This window comes from Phocoena phocoena, chromosome 17 (assembly GCF_963924675.1).
Source record: "Phocoena phocoena chromosome 17, mPhoPho1.1, whole genome shotgun sequence".
In the NCBI taxonomy this organism is placed as follows: domain Eukaryota; kingdom Metazoa; phylum Chordata; class Mammalia; order Artiodactyla; family Phocoenidae; genus Phocoena; species Phocoena phocoena.
In genome coordinates, this window is record NC_089235.1 from 9,518,442 (window position 1) to 9,541,023 (window position 22,582).

General features: G+C 39.2%; 1 protein-coding gene across 1 annotated transcript in view; it reads left to right on the forward strand.

The window, feature by feature from the left end:
- Nucleotides 1–22,582, forward strand: part of NKAIN3 (sodium/potassium transporting ATPase interacting 3) — a 313,028-nt gene that overhangs the window by 151,770 nt on the left and 138,676 nt on the right. The window contains 1 exon segment of the mRNA XM_065895129.1: nucleotides 18,892–19,089. Within this exon segment, the coding sequence (XP_065751201.1) occupies nucleotides 18,892–19,089 (198 nt within the window).

The window sequence follows — 22,582 nt, forward strand, 5'->3', positions numbered from 1 at the left end:
TGTTCCCAGGATGCACAGAGCTGCAGCCATCCAGAGGTGCATCTTTTTCTTCAAATTCCACCTAAGCACCCTATGGGTGAACGGCAGCCATGTATGCTTGTGTGCCCATTGTAGAGCTTTCTCCATTCTGCTGTGTTAGATGATCGGGTTCTTTATCTAGACATTCTTTCATCATGTCTAGATGAAAAGCATCTTCAGGTCCACACTCCTCTGGGTCATCTCCACAATGTCTTTGCACTTGAAGGCCTGCAACCAAAGAATGTTGAAAGTTGAATGAATGTAGAACATCAAATCCAATGATGCAATTTTCAGTTCTGTCATGGCTGCCTATACTCATTTCAGACTTTGAATATGTCATCTGTGTATTATATGTGACATAAAAATACAACTTCTAAACCAATATTATTGATATCATTCCACTCAGAAATCATTCCGTTTAAGACAGGAGGCCATACAATTACAATGTTCTTCAAAAATGGGGGAGGGGTGTCAAATGCATTGGAAAATATTTTAATCTGAAATTTGTGGACATTTTAGAAGCAAATATTTGGTTATTTTGATCTTGAAAAATTTTTTTTTTTTTTTTTTTTGGCCATGCCATTTGGCATGTAGGATCGTAGTTCCCCGACCAGGGATGGAACCCACACCCCCTGCTTTGGAAGTGGGCAGTCTTAACCACTGGACCACCAGGGAAGTCCGAAAGTTACATTCTTATGCAGATAGTGTGTACAGAAAGACAGAGTGCCTGTGGACAATTCACTTCCTGATCAAACTAATAGTTATTTTATTTGTATTACCGAGGATGAACCCCAGTGACTGAGACAAACATGGTTTTTGGAGTTTTCTAGATGATTTACATGTTGCAAGTTAGAGTCAGGGGCCTGCACTTTAAAGACTTGTAAATTGTCGCCTGTGTTCTATCTTTAGCCACAGATCCATTTTTGAAAATTCTAGGTGGTTTGAGTTTAAATTGGTCTCTTAAATGATTCTGTTGTTGTAGAACCCACTTAGCAACATTTAAAGTTTTGTTTCCAAAATTTTGTTCTTGGAAAGCTTAGCTGGTTGTTTTCGTTTTGATTCCTAAGTCAAATTTAAGAACTATTAAGACCTCTGCAAAATATCAATGTAAACGAAGCCATATAATAATAGAAGAATTAAAAATAAAAACAACAGGGAGTTATGCTTCACTGAATCACATTGTCAGCATTAATGATTGCCTACATTTGCACCAATATTTCATTCCTTTCATTCCATAGCATCATGGGAATGAGCTCCATTAGGGTAATATAGTCCAAAGAAGCTCATTATTTTCTGGGCTGGGGGGATACGGGTATTGTTCCATGACAGAGCTACTGAATCTAATTTCCTCTACCTTGCAAGCAGTACATACATTCATTACTTTAATTTATTAAAAGTATATTACCTAAAACCACAGTTAACTAAGACAATTTGCTTAATCTCATAGTATCTACCGTTTTGGTCATCTTTCACTAGGTATTCTCTGAAGCAAATTCTCATTTTCTTTTTAACAAAATCATTTTCTAATTTAGATTTTTAAGATCAACAGACCATTTCAGCAAGATAATCATTAAATATAGGTTTTCACATCTACTCTTGCAAATTAGCAAGGTGAATTTTGTTTTGTTTGCTCTTATTATTTTTCTTATTCCATGTTTATTTTATTATGGCTGTAAAAATGGTATTTGCAGATAAGATGTGGTGAAATACATACACTTTTCCTTTCTTGAACAAGTTTTTAAACTTCTTTGGAGTTTCTCTGGAAGAGTTCTTCAACTTTATTGTCTAACATTTCTAAATGAGCTTTTTATTTACACCATAATATTTTAAGTACCCAAAAGGTCGTTTTTTTACAAAATCTTCACCTTACTTCATAGTTATGATACTTTTCTCTCTGCTTTCTGTGGATATGAATGACCGCCTTTTTTTTCTGGAGAGAGAGAGCCATCTTTGCCACTAGGGTGTCTGTTTCTTCCAAGCACTTCATTTGTTTTCCCGTTTGCCGTGGACTCTGTCCGCTGTCTTCAGGGAGGGATTGCTCAAACTCTCGACGAATTCCGTGAGTCTTCTTGGCCACCTCCTTCATATTAGGGTGGATTTGGCTTTGCTCTCCAGCTGTCAGATACCCCAGAAGAGAGTCTCCTAGCCTCGCTCCTAGAAGGTAAAGCCTGGCTTCATCCTTGCGTACCTGTGTGCTTTTCTTAAAACTCTTAGGACTGTTCTAGTGGCTTAAGGAGGGAACGAAAGTTCATTTATATTTGTTGCAAACCACCGTCCTGACCAACAATTCTCCTTTATTTCTGTATACTCTTAGCAGCTAGAACATAACTTGCAAAAGTGGGGATTAATTAAATAATCATTGAGAATAGAAGATAAATGGAAGGAATCTAGGAAGTTAAACAGGGATTATCCTTGCTACTCTTTATTTTTTTTAAAATGCTTTGTTTAGGGAAGGTTTTAGTTTGAGTTCAAAGTTAAAGGGTCTGAAAATTCTGAAGAACATATCGTGTGGTTCGTTTGTGGCTGAGAACGATGATCCGGTCAAATGGTATGAAAGGCTTTAAGAATTATTCATTTTTCACCGGCAGCACCTGGCACCATTTGGAAACACAAACACCGTTTTCATAGAAGTTAACAGCCCAGAAGGTGCATCACATTTTGATGTTGAATGTTCTAACAAGTTGCATGAATATGACATTATTGACAAATTCCCCCCTCCTATTTATCTTTAAGGGGCTTATTAAATAATATGAGACCGTCCAGAGAGTTTTCTTATATTGCTTTATTATTCTTCAATTAAATTATCACTCAGAGTTCCTGGATTTAGTCTTTCATATTTCAAGGCACTGAGAGTTAAATCGTGGTCTGGCTCAAGGGATTCTGAGAGGTCTTTAGACCCGGCAATGGATGAGTTCTGGGAAACGTGAGACTCTTCACTAACAAGGCATCTCATGCAGAACATTTAGCAGGCCCTTTCTTTCTAGAAACTTATGACCTATATTTTGGGGAAATGTTCTTAAATCATTTGTTGCTAATTTTCTCCCCTCCATGCTGTGTGTCCTCCATGCTCTAATGGGAAATTCCATCACTCAGACATTGCGTATTCTGGATCAATCTTCTAGCTTCTTGCCTTTTCTCTATTTTCCATTCATTTGTCTTTTTACTCTACTTTCAGGGAGATTTCTTAAAACTTTATCTTCCAACCCTTCTACTTAATTTCCAGGTGTGCTATTATGTTTCTAATTTCAAATGCTCTTTTTTAAAATTTAAAATTTAAAATTTTTTTTAAATTAAAAAATTTAAATTTTAAATTAATTTTAAAATTTTAAATTAATGCAGTTTTTTTAAAAACTGCATTAATAGCATCCTATTTGGGGTTTATACATGTTCCTAATTGTTTTGTTTTGTAGATTTTTTTTCTCCCTGCATAATCTGTTTTCTCAAAGTTGCTTGCCTTTTTTTTTTTTTTTTCTATCTGTTAGTTTGAGTCTTTATCTTTGAGAGCCTTTCCTCAGATTTTTCTCATCCTTGGCTTTCTGTGCATGATAACAAGTGAGGGCTTTAAAACTTGATTGGCTCTGCTGAGCATATCATAGGTCTTCTCAGCTATAGTTTGAATGGGCATTTTATCTACTCCTGTGTTCTTATCTATTCAACAAATATTTATTGAGAAAGCACAATGTCACTGAGAATTACTGAGATTAATGTTTGCATTTGGTTACATAACATGTCTATTATGAATTGGATATTATTCAATTAGTAGGAATATCCCCTAAATGAAACTTGTTAGGTTAAAATTTGTTAACTCCCAAAGACTGAAGTAAACAGTTCTATGGTTTATATGTGTCAGTAAATAAGACTTTGATATATAGAAGCCCTCATTCTATTACTAAATTTAATAATGCAAATGGAGTTATAGTTTATTGCTTCTATAGAAAGTTTCATCAGTTTCTGAGAGGACTAGAGAGCTAATTGTAATGTGTTTGGAACTTTTTTAGAATCAGGTGGTTATTATTAATGTTTATTTCAACCAGAATTATACTTAAACCCCGAGATTTTTACAGATCACAGTTTCAGTTTATCCAGATAGTATATTTCCTTCCGGGTATAGTATTAGATATTTAACTTTTATACTTAGATATTTGATCTATACAAGTTTATGGTTCAGCAAGCAATATAATTTGCCAGACATGTCTCCATTTTTCATTTCAGAAATAGACCAATTGCTTGTACAATAGTATGGCATTTTTTATGTAGCAGTTTGCACAGACTATAATTTGTTTTCATTTATAAAAAAGTATGAAGTTCGTATTCAGACTGGTTTATTGAAGGAGTAAATCTTTACATAAACGATGACAGTATTATTTTTTAGTGTATATAACTTTTTAAAGAAAAACAACATGCTATGATAGCTTTTACTCATAAAATAGAAAGGACGGCTTTTCTTCTTTAAAAGTGTTTAGTAATTGTTTTATCTTTTATATTACATGTATATTATTTTAAGAGAAAAAATTAATTGGAAAGAAAACTACCAAATTTCTTTGAACATTTTCTATATGCCAAATATTCTTCTAAACCCTCTATATGGGTTATGTCATTTAATCCTCATAACAGCCCTACAAGTTTATTGTTATTCACATTTTATGGATTAGAAAAATACCAATGCTCAATAATAAATATAATAAAATAATGATAATAATAATAATGTTTAAAGTCACTAATATTCACTAAATATTCGTGAATACGAGCTCTACTTGGGGCACTGTTTTAACCGCTTTGTATATATCATGTCATCTGATCCTTACCACACGTATGAAATATGTACCAAGATCATTCCCATTTTACAAATGAAAAAGGGAAAGGATACTTTCCCTCAGAGGGGAAAAAAAAAATAACTGACCCAAAATCACAAGGCCAAATTCAAACACAGGTAGCTGCATCCATAGTCAGTGCTAAAATATGACTCTTGGATCCCTTGGGACCATTATTATGCTGGGAGTAACAGAAACTCTGACTCAAAGTGCCATAGGCATTAAGGGCATCTAGCATCTCGCATCCCAAAGCCCAGATGTAGAGCAGGTCTCAAGACTGGTTGATGATGCGGTGGTGTCATCAAGGACCCAGGTTATTACTATGTCTGTTTTGCCACTTTGGTCTGGCTTCCAAAATTAAGTCTGCTTCTTACTGGCTATCAATTTAAGCAAATTACTTATACCAAGAATGAGCCCAAGTATATTCAGCTGTAACTGAGAATGACAGTGTTGCAGTATTGATTTAGAACTGGAAGCAGGAAGGCTGCAGCTGTTCAGGCTTCATGACTGGGTACCTGTTTCCTTTTTCTCATCTACATGGTCAGCAGAATAACATCACCTACCCCAGGAGCTCTCGTGAGGATTAAGTCAGTTAAAATACATAAAATGCTAAGAACCATGGCTGACACATTGTAAGTGCTACGTACGTGTTAACTATTATGCTTGTTGTTTTTCTGGTTATGCTACTATGAAATGTCCAGAAAAAAGCAATTATAGTGGCTTCCTAGAAATCAAAAAATTTTTAGTCCTGTAGGAGATTTTTTTCCCACCTCTGCCTCCTGGGAGTTGGGTTTCAAGCCTTTCCCTTGAACAGCCACCTAATAGGACAACAAGTCAGGACGCCCCAGAGCTGAGGGTAGTCACCTTCCCCGAGGCCAGGGCCAGGAAGGGATGGTGCGTAAAGAGACAGGCTCAACAACCTTCCTCATTTACTGTGAATATGACGTAGAGGCTGTTAGCATTGGTGCCTCCAAAGAACTTGGCATAAGACGTAACGAAAAAGACAAGGAGCGAGTCAGCAGCCTGAGTTTGCCACCTTCCTCTGCCATGTAACTGCTATTTGGTTGAAACACTGACTCCTCAACCGAAAATCGGAACTAGGTAACCCAGGGTCATTTTGACTGAGTGTGTGCACGTCAGTGCCCCCACTGCATCCCTCCAGAAGCTGCACAGACAACCAATGACCTTCCCGAGAAGAAGAGATCCCATCCCACAGCTCCTTCTGGTCCATGATACAAAAGATGCTGTGCTTCCCTGCCAGGCCCTTCAAACAAATGAGAATACTAATACACATCCTCCTGACTGGATTTAAGAATCAAATATGATCATATGTAGAAATGCTCTGTGAATCTGTAGGACACAGCAATAAAGAATGGGGGTTAATTTACCCCTACAGGACTTCTGATCCATCTGCTAGGACGACAGATTAGTCCTTTCCTGATAATGGATGGATGGCAGATAGCACAACCTTAGAAGCTATGTTGCTCATTAACCCGTGACACCAGAATCTTAGTTATAAAAGTGAGCAACTTTATAGAACACATATTAGAGACAACATTAACGAAATGATTAGGATTTAATGTTTCCTAATGGGCCGTTATATCCTTTTTTTTCCTTGAAGTAGATTAAAAAATACATGAATCTGTGGCATAGAGATTAATATCATTCTAAAGAGCTGGCATCAGAACCCTCACAGACACGTGGGGAATTGCTCCCTTCGGCCTGGAAACTGGAATTCTCAGAAAAACGCTTAGAGAATAGCAGCTGTTAGGAATCATCTTTCAAGAAGCCCAACCAAGGGACTTCCCTGGTGGCGCAGTGGTTGAGAATCTGCCTGCCAATGCAGGCGACACAGGTTCAATCCCTGGTCCAGGAGGATCCCACGTGCCACAGAGCCACTAAGCCCGTGAGCCACAACTAGTGAGCCTGTGCTCTAGAGCCCGTGCTCCACGAGAGAAGCCACCGCCATGAGAGGCCCACGCACCACAACGAGTAGCCCCTGCTCGCCACAACTGGAGAGAGCCTGCACACAGCAGCGAAGACCCAATGCAGCCAAAAATAAGTTAATTCATTAATTAATTTAAAAAGAAGCCCAACCAGAATTTACCTAGAAATTAACATCTGCTATTGAAGGTATGTCTAATATGCAAAATTAGCAAGGAGGCTATAGCCACAGTTTTATTATAGTTTCAGTTCTACTTTAAAATTGCCGTAGCAAAAAAACATTTGATCAGGAGACAGATAGCACTGAGTTTTACTACAAATGAGGGTCTGACTACTACAGCTGAAAATAGTATCCCGCCCAGGAATTTAAATGTGAAGAGGCCACAATTCAGTCAGACATTCTGTGGCTTGAATTGTTAAGTGGTCACACTTACCTATAGAAAGAATATTCGTTTTCTAGCTAAAGTAGTTATTTTGGAAATACTTCACTGAGTCATTTTCCTGGAAGTATGAGCCTATTCCCTGTAACACATTAAGCTTCTCAAGTTTGAAATGTGATTTTTATGTCTGTCTACGCTTTACTCTTTGCGCCATCAGTCAGTGATTTCTGCCTAATAAGATTGAAATCATAGCACAAGAGTCTTGTTTTTAAAAAAACTAAAGCTGTGTTTTGTTTTGTCATATAATTTATTGTAATTAAAGTTGTATTTTTACCAAATGATGAATAACCACTATCCAGCTACTTTGATCGAGAGCTAATTTCCGATTCTGAGTTCATTAAGTCAATTTAAAACTGTCAATAGTTACATATTCAGATTAAGATTCTTATTAAAGAAGTATTTAGTTTTATTACTTTCCTATAAATATGCATTTCTGCATGAGTATAGAAAATGAGATTTGTAAATAGAACTTCAAACCTTTTAAATTTACTAGACAGTGATTTACCCCCCAGAATCTTCATGATGGTGAATCAGATGGCAAAAATTACAGGTATAAGAATAAAGTTTATGGCTTTTCCAAAACATGACTTTCTATCCATTATCTCTTAGACTCCTTAAACCTACGATTGGGGATTTTTTTTTTTTTTTTTTTTTGGTTAGTATGACACACTACTTGTAAAACCACCTCAGCAAAAAAAGGGCTTGTGGTTAAATAGAAGAACCTTTTCTTGTTACATCCCTGTGGAGTGAAAAACTGTACATATTTTACAAATAAGTAATTCCCTAGTACTTTAAGTCTGGGATCACACCTAAGGGACACCAGGCTAGTTGACTAAACTCTGAAAAAATATGGTCAAACCAATTATTCTTTGATAAGTTTTTAGAAGACATTTTAAAGCATCTTGTTTAACTCATGCAGCATTTTCCCTCAATGTATGAAACCAGTTTATCTGCATAAACACAGTGTAATTTACATGAATATTATTCCTTGTAACATGTAGTTGAAAATATTCAATTGTGGCAAAACCATTTTTCAAAGTAGCCTAGCATAACACAGGTGCAAGGCAATCAATTCTTTATTCCAATGCCAGTTCTCCTTCTTATTAGCTGCTGTCTAGAGCAAACTTATCATGTCTATTCTACATAATTTTTTTTTGTTTTCTTCCTTTCCTATTTTTGTTTATATAGTACTTCCTCACCCTAAGATAAATATTCATGTTTTTCTTCTAATTCTTTTATGGTTTATATTTTATGTTTAACTCTTTAATACATTCAGAATTGACCATTTGATTTTAAAGTGTGCGTATTTTTTTTTACATTTCCTTTTTTTATTGAAGTAGAGTCGATTTACAATGTTGTGTTAGTTTCAGATGTACAGCAAAGTGATTCAGTTATGCATACATATATACCTATTTTTTTCAGATTCTTTTCCCTTACAAGTTATTACAAAATATTGAGTATAGTCCTCTGTGCTATACAGTATGTCCTTGTTGGTTATCTATTTTATATATAGTAGTGTGTATTATTTATTTTTTTAAGAACAAATAATTCCTTCAATGAACATTTATTACATACTCACTCTATGTTTGGCACTGTGTTTACAAAAATGAATCCATGCCAGGTCTTGAGAAACATAAAATCAGAGGGTAAGGTAGGCCATAAAAAGATAAATTAAACTACAATGTGAAAAGGGTCAAAGAGCAGGAAGAAGACACAACGCTTTGCCAATAGTGGTAGCTTCTCCACTGGCTAGGGTTTTGCTTCCTGGGGCAGGTAGGATGCTGAGTTCGTAGAGTACTCTCATTACAAAGCTGGACTCACATTAGCAGAAAAAAGCAGGTGTACTATTGAATATGAACTGGCCGTGTCCAAGTCTGGACAAAGACAATAGACAAATGTCATTAAGTAGACATTGCTGCTGCCACTCCCACCTCATAAGTCCAGAAAGATCAGAATATTATGATTGCCTTCCAATAAATATTAGGCATAGGATCGCCCTCGGAATTTTTGCAGTGCTGTGTTTAACCTGTGTATGACGTGGAAGCTTCGGTCAGAGAAGGCTTGTTGGGAATCTATCTTTCCTTCTCCTTTCCTGTATATGTATAAGTCGAGCCCCGTACAGTCTCCTGCACGTTATTCTCCTTCTCCTAGTGGTGGGACAAGAGGCATGGGTGGCAGAGGGTAGAGTCGGGAGCATGGGTGCGGCAGAAAGGTAGGGAGGATCTGCCATCACGCCCTTAAAAATCTAAGAACCATCAGAAGTAACTTGCATTCAAAAAATGGACCCTATTCTTGTCGCTAAAGTTCTTTAATTATGTTCGTTGGCAGCTTTGCATTGACCACGAGCCTGGTTGCCTTCTCTGGGGAACTAACCTTTGACTCTTTCATACACATGAGAAGCTTTGAAAAAGCTCTGGGATGACCAAGTCCTAAGAATCACTGTCCTACAAGCAGCTGAGAGCTTGTCTAGTTTTTTTGTTTGTTTGTTTTGCGGTACGGGGGCCTCTCACTGTTGTGGCCTCTCCCGTTGAGGAGCACAGGCTCCGAACGCGCAGGCTCCGCGGCCATGGCTCACGGGCCCAGCCGCTTCGCGGCATGTGGGATCTTCCCGGACCGGGGCACGAACCCGTGTCCCCTGCATCGGCAGGCGGACTCTCAACCACTGCGCCACCACGGAAGCCCCTCAAAGCATCCTTCTTAAAAGAAAACTGTATCGGACTGTGTGAGTCACTTTCTACATAAATGGCTCTGAATTAAAGTAGTTCTAAATACCTTTGTTCTGCATTCACCAATATATTATAATTAATATAGATTGTATACTTTTAGATTACAAGGTGCTAATGAAGAAAATATGACATTTTTGCACTATGATGAATAGAGAACAATGACTGTAAATAGCATTTCTGTTAAAGAGATGAGCAAGGAAAAACTTATGCATTCATTCTCAGAGAAGATCTTGTGACCTAATGAGATGTTTAACTTTATAATGATCTATATGTACAGTAGGACTATCTTATTTATAAGGAGGAAACCTACACTGTTTGAAGTCTCCTTGGGCAGAGCATAGACAGGCATTGTTGCCACTTTAGACACTACAAGCGATGTAGCTACAATAACTACTCAACATCCATTGAAGATGCCATCTGGTAAGTTGCCCCACAGAAATAATCCCAGCTCATGGCAAGAGGGTTGTTTGGTGGCCAGCCTCAGAAATGTCAAAGGGAAGAGGTTTTCTACTTGGGATAATAGTGTGTGTATTCATCTAGGTACTTATGGAAAGTGTAGCTAAGTGTGCTTTTGGACAAGGTTGATATTTTAAGAGTAGTTGCTATCTGTAAGGACAACCAGAAATTAATATGTCTCCCCATGACCTGCAAATTGAAAAGGATTCAAATATTCTTTGGAAAGCTTCAAATTAAACTCTAAGGAAGAGCTAAAAGTGGTCTTTACTTCATTTAGGGGAATTTAAATTACTGGGATTAATCATTGCTAGTAAGAATTCACTTTATAATATGAATTAACTAATAGTTTGGAAGCACCCTGAACTCCTTAGGACACTAGGAAAGAAAACCCCATGACTCAGCCATGGGGTTAAAAAAAAATGACCTTAGATATCATTCCCCCCCTAAAGAATTAAAATAAACAATGTCCTTTGTGGCCACTGGGCCTTATATACTTGTGGAATATCTGGCTAGTGACACTTAATCTTGTTTAGAGGAAAGGCAGAGAGCTAATGCTGACATGAAGCATCTCCATACTTGGTGTGATTACTTATCAGTCATATTAGGAGATCTGTGGAGACATGAAGAGAGACAGTACTCTCAAAATGAATATCGTGGGCAGATGTGGGCTTTTATTCTCAGTTCAGCGCCTGCCCCACAGCAAAGTGAATAGCCCTCCGTCCCCGTGAACACGTGTGCACACATATACACACCGAGCTGCTACAATAGAAATCCAGCTCTGCATCTGAGTCCTTGTCTCTGGAATTTCCAGATCCCAAGAGGCTCCCTCCTGCAAGCCTTCCAAGATGGTTACTCTGAAACTTGAGATTGATGGTGAGAGATAAGAACCTGCCAGAGAGGTTTTTACCACATCCAAGTTTGCAATTAATCAGACCTCTTTCCAGCCTTCACGATTATTTGAGCAAAGGAAGCAGCTGAGAAAAAACTGTTCTTTTGCAGAGGGTTTTAAACCACACCAGCAGCTACATACACAGATCAAAAATACCAGTATTATTCTATTTATCTGGCTACCTTTCAAAAACGGATCAACTAAAAGGATCATATGACTTTTCCTTTTAAAAAAAAAATCCTACCAGATTAAAACAAACATCTATTTTTCTCAAACAAGGAATTTTCCAACCAAAATTTTAAAATAAGCAAGGGTTTTCTTTTCAGACAGTAAACTTGGCAAAAAACAGATTGAATAGAAACACTTCTGTTGTGCAAATGAAGTAAAGTGTGTGCATACCTGCACGTGAGGGATGAATTCTGAATACAACAAACTATGAATATAACACATTAGTACAGGCATGAAACACAAAGGTAGCACCATTTTATGGTCTCAAAATCCCAATTAGCATAAAAGGCATAACATTGTAATCAAATAGTTATTGATTAACACCAAGACAGAGAAGCCAGATGTGTTGAGTGGGCTTGGTAATTAGCTAAGTAAACTACAGGTGTTTCAAATTCATAGATTACAGCAACATGTACACTTACTGTTAGAAAATCATCTGTAAGCAAATCTTAGTGTCCTCAGGTGCAGCAATTACATACCATAAATGTCAGTATCTGGGAATGTACATTATACTTTCACAAGTAATATTTGAGGCATCACTGGCATGAAATGGTTTTTTCCATTGCATTGAAATGTTGTTGCATTCTATGCACAGACGCTCAGCTTTGAAAGGCTGTTTTTGCAGGGATATACCTGGTTCTGCCTTATGGACCTGATGCACATCAAAAGTGGGGATGAATTAGGAGCTTGGGATTGACCTATATGCACTAATATGTATAAAATAGATAGCTAATAAAAACCTGCTCTATAAAAAAAAATTCAAAAAATAAAACTGGTAACATGTTTTTTTAAGTGTAACTTACACGTAAAAAACATTTTAATTAAAAAGGCACTACTGGGCTTCCCTGGTGGCGCAGTGGTTGAGAGTCCGCCTGCCGATGCAGGGGACACGGGTTCGTGCCCCGGTCCGGGAAGATCCCACATGCCGCGGAGCGGCTGGGCCCGTGAGCCATGGCCGCTGAGCCTGCGCGTCCGGAGCCTGTGCTCCTCAACGGGAGAGGCCACGACAGTGAGAGGCCCGCGTACCAAAAAAAATTTAAAAAGGCACTACTGTATATATACCCAGTAATAAATTCAAACAATACAAAAGACTTAGAACAAAAAGTAAATCTCCTACCCCAAACCTTCAATGCCTCTCCCACAGAGGAAGCCACTACTAAGTATGTCCTTCTAGAAAAGTGCTGTGCATATGGATTTTTTAAAAGTGCACACATATGGATTTTTTTAAAAAAGCAAATCAGCATAAAACAAGACATGGCTAATGAATGGACAACTACAAAGTAAACACGGATATGAGAAGGGGAGGTTGACATTTAAAAGAAAAACAAAAGTCTTCCTGCAAATTGCAGGCTTTTGTAAATTTCTCGCTGTATTTCCCCTACCCGCTTCAAGGTGGTCCTGCAGGAGGTGGGCTTCATTTATATCACTTCCTCTAATGGGACTAGTGATTTCTTTAAAGTCGTTATTAGAAAACTGGGGGTGAGGGGAGGGTGGGCGGTGTTCGTTTGGATCCTTCCACAGCATCCAATGGTTTTGGAAAGAAATTCAGCCTTTCACCATGGTTCTTTTCCTCCTTGTTTTGCACAGTGTCTCAGTTATTTTAATAAACACATGAGAAAGATGGCTGATTCTCTCCATACTTACCTTTCTTAAGAAATGCATTTGATAATGCATTCCTACTCAAGAGTGGGACCACTAGGTCATAAGGCATACATTTATCTAGCGACAGTGGATATACAAAACTTTTTTCAAAGTGGCTGCACAAATTCACACTCCCACTAGCAATAATGGATGTTCAGTGACCTTCTGGGTTTTTTTTAGGTTTTCTCAATTCTTAATGGAGTTTGTGCCTCAAAAAATCCAGTAGTGGGCTTCCCTGGTGGCGCAGTGGTTGGGAGTCCGCCTGCCGATGCAGGGGACACGGGTTCGTGCCCCGGTCCGGGAAGATCCCACATGCCGCGGAGCGGCTGGGCCCGTGAGCCATGGCCGCTGAGCCTGCGCATCCGGAGCCTGTGCTCCGCCACAGGAGAGGCCACAGCGGTGAGCGGCCTGCGTACCAAAAAAAAAGAAAAAAAGAAAAAGAAAAGCCCTATCAATACCTAGTTGTAAGGATAAGAAACAAAATCAAAATGATCAATGGCTGCTCCTCACTCTGCAGACTCTTCTTTATATTCAACACCAGTGGCATGGGCCTAAATAATTATGATGTGCTATGGCTTGCAGGAAGAATTCTCTAAGAAAGCAACAGTAGGGGGCTTCCCTGGTGGCACAGTGGTTAAGCATCCGCCTGCCAATGCAGGGGACACGGGTTCGAGCCCTGGCCCAGGAAGATCCCACGTGCTGCGGAGCAACGAAGCCCGTGTGCCACAACTACTGAGCCTGAGCTCTAGAGCCCGCAAGCCACAACCACTGAGCCCACGTGCCACAACTACTGAAGCCTGCACGCCTAGAGCCCGTGCTCCGCAACAAGAGAAGCCTCGACAATGAGAAGCCCTCACACTGCAATGAAGAGTAGCCCCCGCTCACCGCAACTAGAGAAAGACCGCACACAGCAACGAAGACCCAAAACAGCCAAAAGTAAATAAATAAGTAAATTTATAAAAAAAAAAAAAAGAAAGCAACAGTAACTGACAAACATTTTCAAATGGAAACTTGAAAACCTTTTAAGCTTATCCCTAAGAGCTGCTTTTAATATAGGAAAATAACATGTAATTATTGATATATCAGTAATTAAACTGATGCCAAGTCTTTGTATAATGGGCTCCAAACACGTAAACCTCACTACCAAGCACTGTGTTTGTCCTTCATGATATAGATCTACAGTACTCTGAAATGTTTGGTGCTTCAGTGAAAAGAAAATTATTAGAAATGTAAGACATTTGTTTTAATCTTTCTAATTCCTATTCTGAGATAAACAGTACTTCAAAAGAAATTTCAACTGACATGAATTTAATTATATAAATATAAACCCAAAGCTAACTCTAAAATTGAGCAAAATCTATTTTCTTACATACATGTGGACATCTCTTCAAAGTCACATTTTCACTTGCACATGGGCTGGCTTATGACAAAAGACAGAGGAGATAGCCATACAAAATTGGATTCAATGACCCTTCCAGCCACAACTAAGGAAAAAGGAAAAAAATGATTATTAGTAGTTGGGAGTCCATTTCTAGAAATAAAGAGGATTAGCTAAAATTAAATGAGATGCATGCCAAAAAAAGCAGATGATTAAAAGAACAAAGAAGAATAAGAGAAAGACTAGTTCTTTGATTAATGAAAAATTATATAGTGGTCTACTGTAATAGAAAGTGAGTATTGAATTTTTCAGGGTGTGAGCCGATTCCAATACTGTAGCTACACTTACTGGGAATAAAATGTGGGCAGGCGTATCCACGTACACAGTTAATGAGCATTTCAAAGAATTCTGGAAATCTTTTTTTTTTTTTTTTTTACTCAAGTACTTGAAGAAAATGGGAACAAGTTTGAGATTCACACTAATGAGATGAAAGGGCTTTTAAACACTTAGTATTTAGTTGAGTAGATATTCAGGGAAAAGCAGTGTTCTAGAATAATTTCAAGTCATAACTTTGCGAGTGTGAGCAGATGCACGGATTGACTCTTGTCCACCCCATGTTCTTACTACCTGGACTCCCAACTTCATGAAAAACACCGAATCCTCTCTTCTCAATCCCCTCAGTTCCTTGAAATGCAGTTTTTCACTCCCAGCACTCTGCCGGCATTGCATTTTGTAAGGTCCCCCGTTGCCCACCACTCAGCAAATTCAGTGCTGTTCTTTGTTGTTGTTTGTTTGTTTTATTTTAGGAGGAGTTTTTGCCTCTGGCATTACCAACTTCCCTGAAATTCTTTCTCCTGTTGGCCTGGACATGCTCTGTCTCTCCAGGCTGTCCTCACACCTCCCAAACCCTTCATGTTTCTTCTCTCTCTCCTTGCTTTCTTCCTCCTTGTTTTACAAACTGTCCCTTGGTAATCACATACGCTTGCATAAGTACAAATACCGTTATCCATATCTCTTAAATTCTAAGGACAATGGCAAAGACATCAGTTGTCAATTTTCTTAACCATGGTGTGCTTAAATTCTCAGATAATATTCTAATTCCAAGAAATGGAAAAGAAATGACATTTGAGAGACTCAATTATTTTTAAGGTTACTTTGTTGACCTATGGTTTAGCACTAACCCGTGTGTTTGAAAACTACATGCTTTGATATGATAGCCAAAATGTCAACAAAATAAATGAACTTCTGCATTTATTTATTTACTTTTTCTTTATTAAAAGATCGTAGTTTTCTGAGTTGCATTTCCTTTGACGTGCCTGACATAGGAAATTGAGTTTATTATGTGTTAAGGTGTTTTTTAATGTTTGAAATCTAACTACTGAAGGAGATAGAAATCAGACACAAACTTGTGATAAAATGTTATACCAAATTTAGGAGGTCTAAACTTTAAGTATAATTTGATGCTATTGATTTTCTCATTCAAATTTTAATAGTCATTGCAAAGAATAGAACAGTTTATAAATATGTTGTAGTGCCAACAAATCAAGTGAGAACTGCACTGAGAGATTTCTGTGAGTGTAACAAATATGTATCATTATTTCATAAATTCACTTTTCTTTTATTTGGGTACTATAAATTTCAGTCAAAGTCATACTGAAAGGAACTTACAGTCCTGCAATAGAAAAGGCCACTAGGTAAGAATGCGTAAAGAATAGAAATTGCTATGGATTTTGAGATCATACTAGTTTATCCTGAACCTAATGAATTCTATTAAAATTGGAAATAATCGTTTTTCTGTAGTGACCAAGACTAACTATAAGAGATTAAATCTGCTGGCCAGGAAAGGGAGCAGCTTGCAGTTTGCCTGTAGGTCAATTGCTTTGTATGAAACTGAATTCACTTGCGAAAGCAATTATATTTTTCTATAACATTTTCCCTCTAGAGGGTAACTGCAAATGATACATGTAGCCAACCAACAACCAAAAAAAAAAAAAAGATGATGTATAATGTTTTATTATCCATAAAAGTCTGTAACTGTGAAGGTAACTGAATGATATGTACAGCAAACCATAACCAAAAAAAACAAACAAAAAAGATAGAAAATGTTTTATTATTGATCTAATCAGAGGCATACTTATAATGGTGCTTGAATTACTTGAGTTGAGGAGAATCTAAAACTGTGAAGTAACTGCCTACCAGCCTAAACTGGAAATGTTTCTTACCTTGCAATATGGGTACCACATACAGCAGGGAGTAACAGCAGATGAGGGGTTCCCACGCTGGTTGTATTCAGTCCCAGACACCTCGAAGTTCAAGAACTTTCCATTTCACACCAGCTTCCCCTAAGTTTTCCGAGTTCCCCATTTTGGTACTTAGGAGTGTCCTGTGCCACTGAGATGGGGACTTGTCCTCCGAGGGACACTGGGATGCACAGATGGGCATCATTTGTGCTGCAGCAGCGGTGGGTGGCCCCTGGGCGGCTGAGCAAAAGCCACGTGTGGTGTCCACTCAACAGGTCCCCCTGGCACCAGTGAGAACACACTTGCGTGGAGTGGAGGCTGGGAAATGGACCTGCTCCTGCGTCCTTGGCTCCCCTGCCGATCCACTGTCCCCGGTCCACGGCCTACAGTCCACAGGCGCCCTTGCCATCTCTCCATCATCACACCTCCTCCTTCCTGCTCCACACGGGCAGCTGTAATCTTTAGCTTATCTGGGAGTCAAGAGTCTTGTTCCTCATCTATTCTTTTCAAACTATTGTTTATGACAAAAACGTTATAGCCTTAGTTCTTCATGGCTGACACTGCAGATACTAAGGGGCATCTCTTGAGAATTAAACACCTGTACTGGTGTTTCTCTTTAGAGCTCTGAAAGCCTATTTTGATATGTAAAAGTCAAGGATTGCCTTCTTTGTTCTTTTGCTCAGCTGTAGTGGCATTTTTTGGAAACAATTTGGGAGGAGGGATCTAGCTCCCTTCAGGGTATGAGGAATTGTAAGGGGTTGGGCAGGGGAACATAGTCGGTAATGGGATAATATCACGTCACAGCTAAAAGTACAGATTGCATAGGGTCAAGTCTGGATCTACCACTACATAGGCAGTTCATTTAATTTATTTATTAACGAAGTTGGGCAATTTATTTTGCCTTTCTTTCCTCACCTGTTTTAGTTTAGTTTTGTTGTTGTTTTATGATCGTTATACAACAAATACTACAAACCTGGTGTCTTAAACAACAGAAATTTATATTCTCATAGCTTATTTTCAGACTTCGGGCCGAAGTCTGAAACTCGGTTTCAGATGTTGGCAGGGCCACACTCCTTCTGGAGTTTTAGGGAGAATCCTTTCTCGTCTCTTCCAGCTTTTGGTGGTGGCCAACATTCCTGGACTTGTGGCCACATCACTCCAAGCTCTGCCTCTGTGGTCACACTGTCCTTCTATTCCTCCTTGTGTCTGTCTACTCTCCCTCTGCCTCCCTCTTATAAGGAGACATGTGATTGTCTTTAGGGCCCATCAGATAATCCAGGATAATACCCCCATCTCATGACCCTTAATGCAATCACATCTGCAAAGTCCTTTTCTTGCCATATAAGGTAAAATCCACAGGTTCCAGGGAGTAAGACATAAATGTATTTTGGGGAGACCATTATTCAGCCTACTGTAAGTTAGGATGATGATAGTACGTGCAAGAACACACAGCGTGTGACAAGTGCTCAGAACAATGCCTAGCAGGCAAAAAATCTCTCAATAGGACCTCCCTGGTGGCGCAGTGGTTGAGAGTCCGCCTGCCGATGCAGGGGACGCGGGTTCGTGCCCCGGTCCAGGAGGATCCCACATGCCGCGGAGCGGCTGGGCCCGTGAGCCGTGGCCGCTGAGCCTGCGCGTCCGGAGCCTGTGCTCCGCAACGGGAGAGGCCACAACAGTGAGAGGCCCGTGTACCGCAAAAAAAAAAAAAAAAAAAAAAAAATCAATAAATGTTAACTCATGATGGTGATGCCAATGCCAATGGAGCAACAAGAAAATACAGAAGAAAATTTCAATGTGGACAATACAATTTTTAAATAAACATAGGAACTTTTAAATAAACATGTCATCTCTGGAATTTTGATGTGTGCTAACCTTGAAATGTTATTATTCAAAGAATTATATCACCACATTGAATAACTATAACCGATGTGAAAAATGAGCTATTTCATTTAGCCATATGATACATGTCGCCATTGTTAACTTTGTCTTTTGTCACTTTTTACTTGAAATTTAAATCATTTCAACAATTTCATTCATCCTGAATTCTTCCTAAAGTGAAAATCAAAGATATGATGGGATATGATTGTCTCCTTTTGCTCTCTTATCTCCTTATATCCTAGGATACAGATCTAATGACATTCAACATCTCTGTGCACCGGTCGTGGTGGCGGGAACACGGGCCTGGCTGTGTCCGAAGAGTGCTGCCCCCGTCATCCCACGGCATGATGGACGATTACACGTATGTCTCCGTCACTGGCTGCATCGTCGACTTCCAGTACCTGGAGGTCATCCACAGTGCCATCCAAATACTACTCTCTGTAAGTATCACGTTTGTCCGATCAGGACTCTCTTTAATGGCATTTTATATCTAAACTTTCCATCCATACCCCCCCACCAGTAGATAATGCCGTAGATAAGCACACAGAGAACATCCTTTAAACAATGGAAATAGCAGCGATGATGCTAACGGTAGTTATGCTTAATGGCAGGTGACATCTTTTTCCTCTTGGTATCCAGACACTTTGTTTTTAGAACCAGTTAGTTGCTGTAGTTTCTAACTTGAGATACAATCCCCACAATTCAGTGGAATAGTACCACCATCCCCTAGAAGTGGTGAATTGCCCATTCACTACTGTGGGCTCTTCTCCTAATATACTTCTACTGCTGCAACTACTTCTAATGCATTCTTTTATTAAGTCATGTTAGTTCCAAAGAAAGAAGGATGAAAATACACCGGATGTCTTTCTCAATCTAATAAACCTCATATTTCAAATAATTACTTCTTAAGAAAACAAATTCCTCCAGAGAGTCCTACACATTTTAGTGCCTGAAATTGGTTGTGAGGATACAGTTCCATATAGAGAAACAGAGAGGCAGTGGTTTGATTGGACCACAGAAGGCTTATGTGCTAGGAATTCCTTAAAGACGTTTTCTTTCCACCAGACTGTCCCAGCCACAGTTTGATCACGCTGTGGAGTGGAATTAATTTAAGATATATACCATCTTCAAGAATGCTGTTTCTTTGAGATCCAACAAGGACTTGGCATTTTGTTTGAGTCAATATACAATAAAGCCGTTCTCACAACACTTTTCACATGAACCAACCATCTCAGTTCTTCTATCCAGCTGGTTAGAGTTAGAGTCAGAATGAGAAAGACAGGCTCAATAATAAATAAATAGATGACAGAAGTACGAGAGGTGTATGTCAATGAAGAATGTACCTTGGAATTATTTCCAGAAAGAACTTTAGGAGTCCCTGCTAACACTTACTGTATCTGTTATCTACTGCTGTGTAACAAACTGCTCCAAACTGTAATTACTTAAAACAGTATCAGTGTGTTGCTTAGAGTCCTGTGGCTCAGGAATTTGGGCAAGGCTCAGTTGGATTGCTCTGTTTCACATGGTACTAGCCAGGTCACTCACGTGAACCTTCCACCAGGAGCTCTGCTGTGGTTAGAATATTCTAGAAGTCCTCACTTATATGTCTGGTGCTGGCTGTTGACCCACATTCTCCTCCACATGGCTTCTCTTTTTGAAGAAAACTTGACAGACTTTCTTGCAGCCAGGCTGCTGGGTCCCAAAAAGAGAAGCCCAACATGCAAGCGTTTAATCAAGCCTCTACTTGAGAGTAATGTCTCCTGTTGTCCCATTGGCTATAGAAAGTCATGTGACCAAGCCCAGTATCGTTGTGGGAGGGGCCTCTAGAAAAGTGAGAGTATCAGGAGACATGGCTCATTTGGAGCCACCAATGTAGCAGTCTTACCCGCCTTTACATAATTTATTAACTATTGTTCTTTAACCTGCATATGTCAAGGTTTAAAATAGTGTTTTAGAGCATATTTGAATTATAATTTTCTAGAAAGACTAAAGACTAGAATAAAATACTTCAAAGATCTTTTAGTGTTCTAGTTCAATGAAAGGCAAATTCTACCCTAAATTCAAAGAGGTTGGACCGCAATGCTAAGGAATTTTCTTTCAGAAATGTAACAGGGGATCTGATTATTCTTGGTTTCTATATGCTGTCACTTGTCAATATATGTTTATCAATCTTTCCCTATTCTCTGGTCTTTCTTTACTCTCCTGGCAGTTACATATGAAATTGTGGCAAGCTGTATATGTTTAAATCTCTGAATTTAACAAAAAACACGGAGGCAAATTTTCTTTTAAAATGTTTCAGTCTATTTTAAGGTAAAAGAATACTCTATCGTCAGGTCCTAGGCTCTAAATGTTCTTATTAAATTTTGTAACACGGAAACATTTTTCTAGAATCCTTCATGTGTGAACAGATTCCCCTCCTTTAAAAAAAATTCATAGAAAATTGCTAACCCATTTTGTGGCATGATGGCATGATTTCCAAGTTTTTAGAATGCAGTAGAATGCTGTAGAATCAAAAAGTCATTTCTCCATAGCAACTCCAATTCAAATGAACAGCAAGGTGAAAGGATTTCTATGATAAGAAGCCGAACTAACATTAAGAGCCTACTTTAGAGAAACGTACAAAATAAAGTGTATGTTGCCACCTATAAGTACTTGTCACTTACAAATTAATTCCTCAGCACATTTGTTTGGTGAACGGTTGAGAGCTGTCCACCTGCATACAGTCCTCATTACCTTGTTCAGCCTTCCAGCAGTAAAAATATAGGTTGCTGATCTCTGACTTTTCTTGTATAATATACCTGCCAGACAAGATTTTCAATATTTTTTCTTTTTATGTTAAGATGAAATATATCCTGACTTTGTTTCACAGCGATCAAATTATGTATTATTGTTGTGGTTGATTGCATATAATTTTCTTTTATTTTCCACTTATTTCATACGAATATGTCTACAATGATTAGAACTGTGATTTTTAAAAAATCTGATGATATGGGAATACTTCCTGTATCTCAGCGTCTGCTTTTAGTGGAAAAAGTAACAGTTGCAAGATTTAACAGCCCCTGCATGGGCAACAACGAAGCAAACAGGCGAAGGGCTTTAAGATGAGGCAGGGTCCCAGAGGCCCTGCTGCCCCAGGGGTTACCCCTATAATTGCTGAAGGCCCGGGAATATCTAGAAGGACACAGGGAGGGGCCGGCAAGGGCAGCCAGGATGGTGGAGAGGGGTTTCAGGGCAGCAGTTCTCTGGCAAGTTGAGAGGGAAGTGTTTGAGGGACTTACCCGCGGATACAGCTCTGATGGTGGACACCACCTGTATGATTGTCCCGCCTAACAGCAGGGCTTGGAACTGGAAGAAACGAAATCCCAGTCATAAGCATTCAACAGGAAATGTGTACAAGCTTGATGGAAACAGACAAAAACAGCAGAGCTCAGAAAGAAGGGATAGGGTCCCTTAGAGCATCCACACCCCACTCAGCTCTCCCCGAGGCCTCCTGCCAATTGTGAGCGACACCAAGTTGAAGATCAAGTGGAATCCCAGGAAAGGCTGTGGACAGTTTGAGGGGAGGGGCACGTTTCATTTAGGAGGGGATGATGCCAACATCTTCAAAGGCAACAGCCGGGATCAAGGCTGCGGGATCTCCACCTCACCTGAAGCATGGCCAGTGATCTCCTGAGTATCAGTCTCCCCGCCCCAGCTCTGCCCCGCCCAGTGTCACACCTGCACTTAGCTCCTGGAGACATGATGCGAAAGTGCAGATGTGATTACTCACTTTCCTTCTGATCACCTTCGGTGATTTCCGTCACCTTGGAGGTGAAATCCGAATTTGCACCTTGTCAGCTGAGGCCCTCACGACCTGCCCCTGCCTGATTCCCACCCTGGTCTCCTGACCCTCCCGGACAGGAGCCCAGCCGCCACCCATGCAGAGTGTGACCT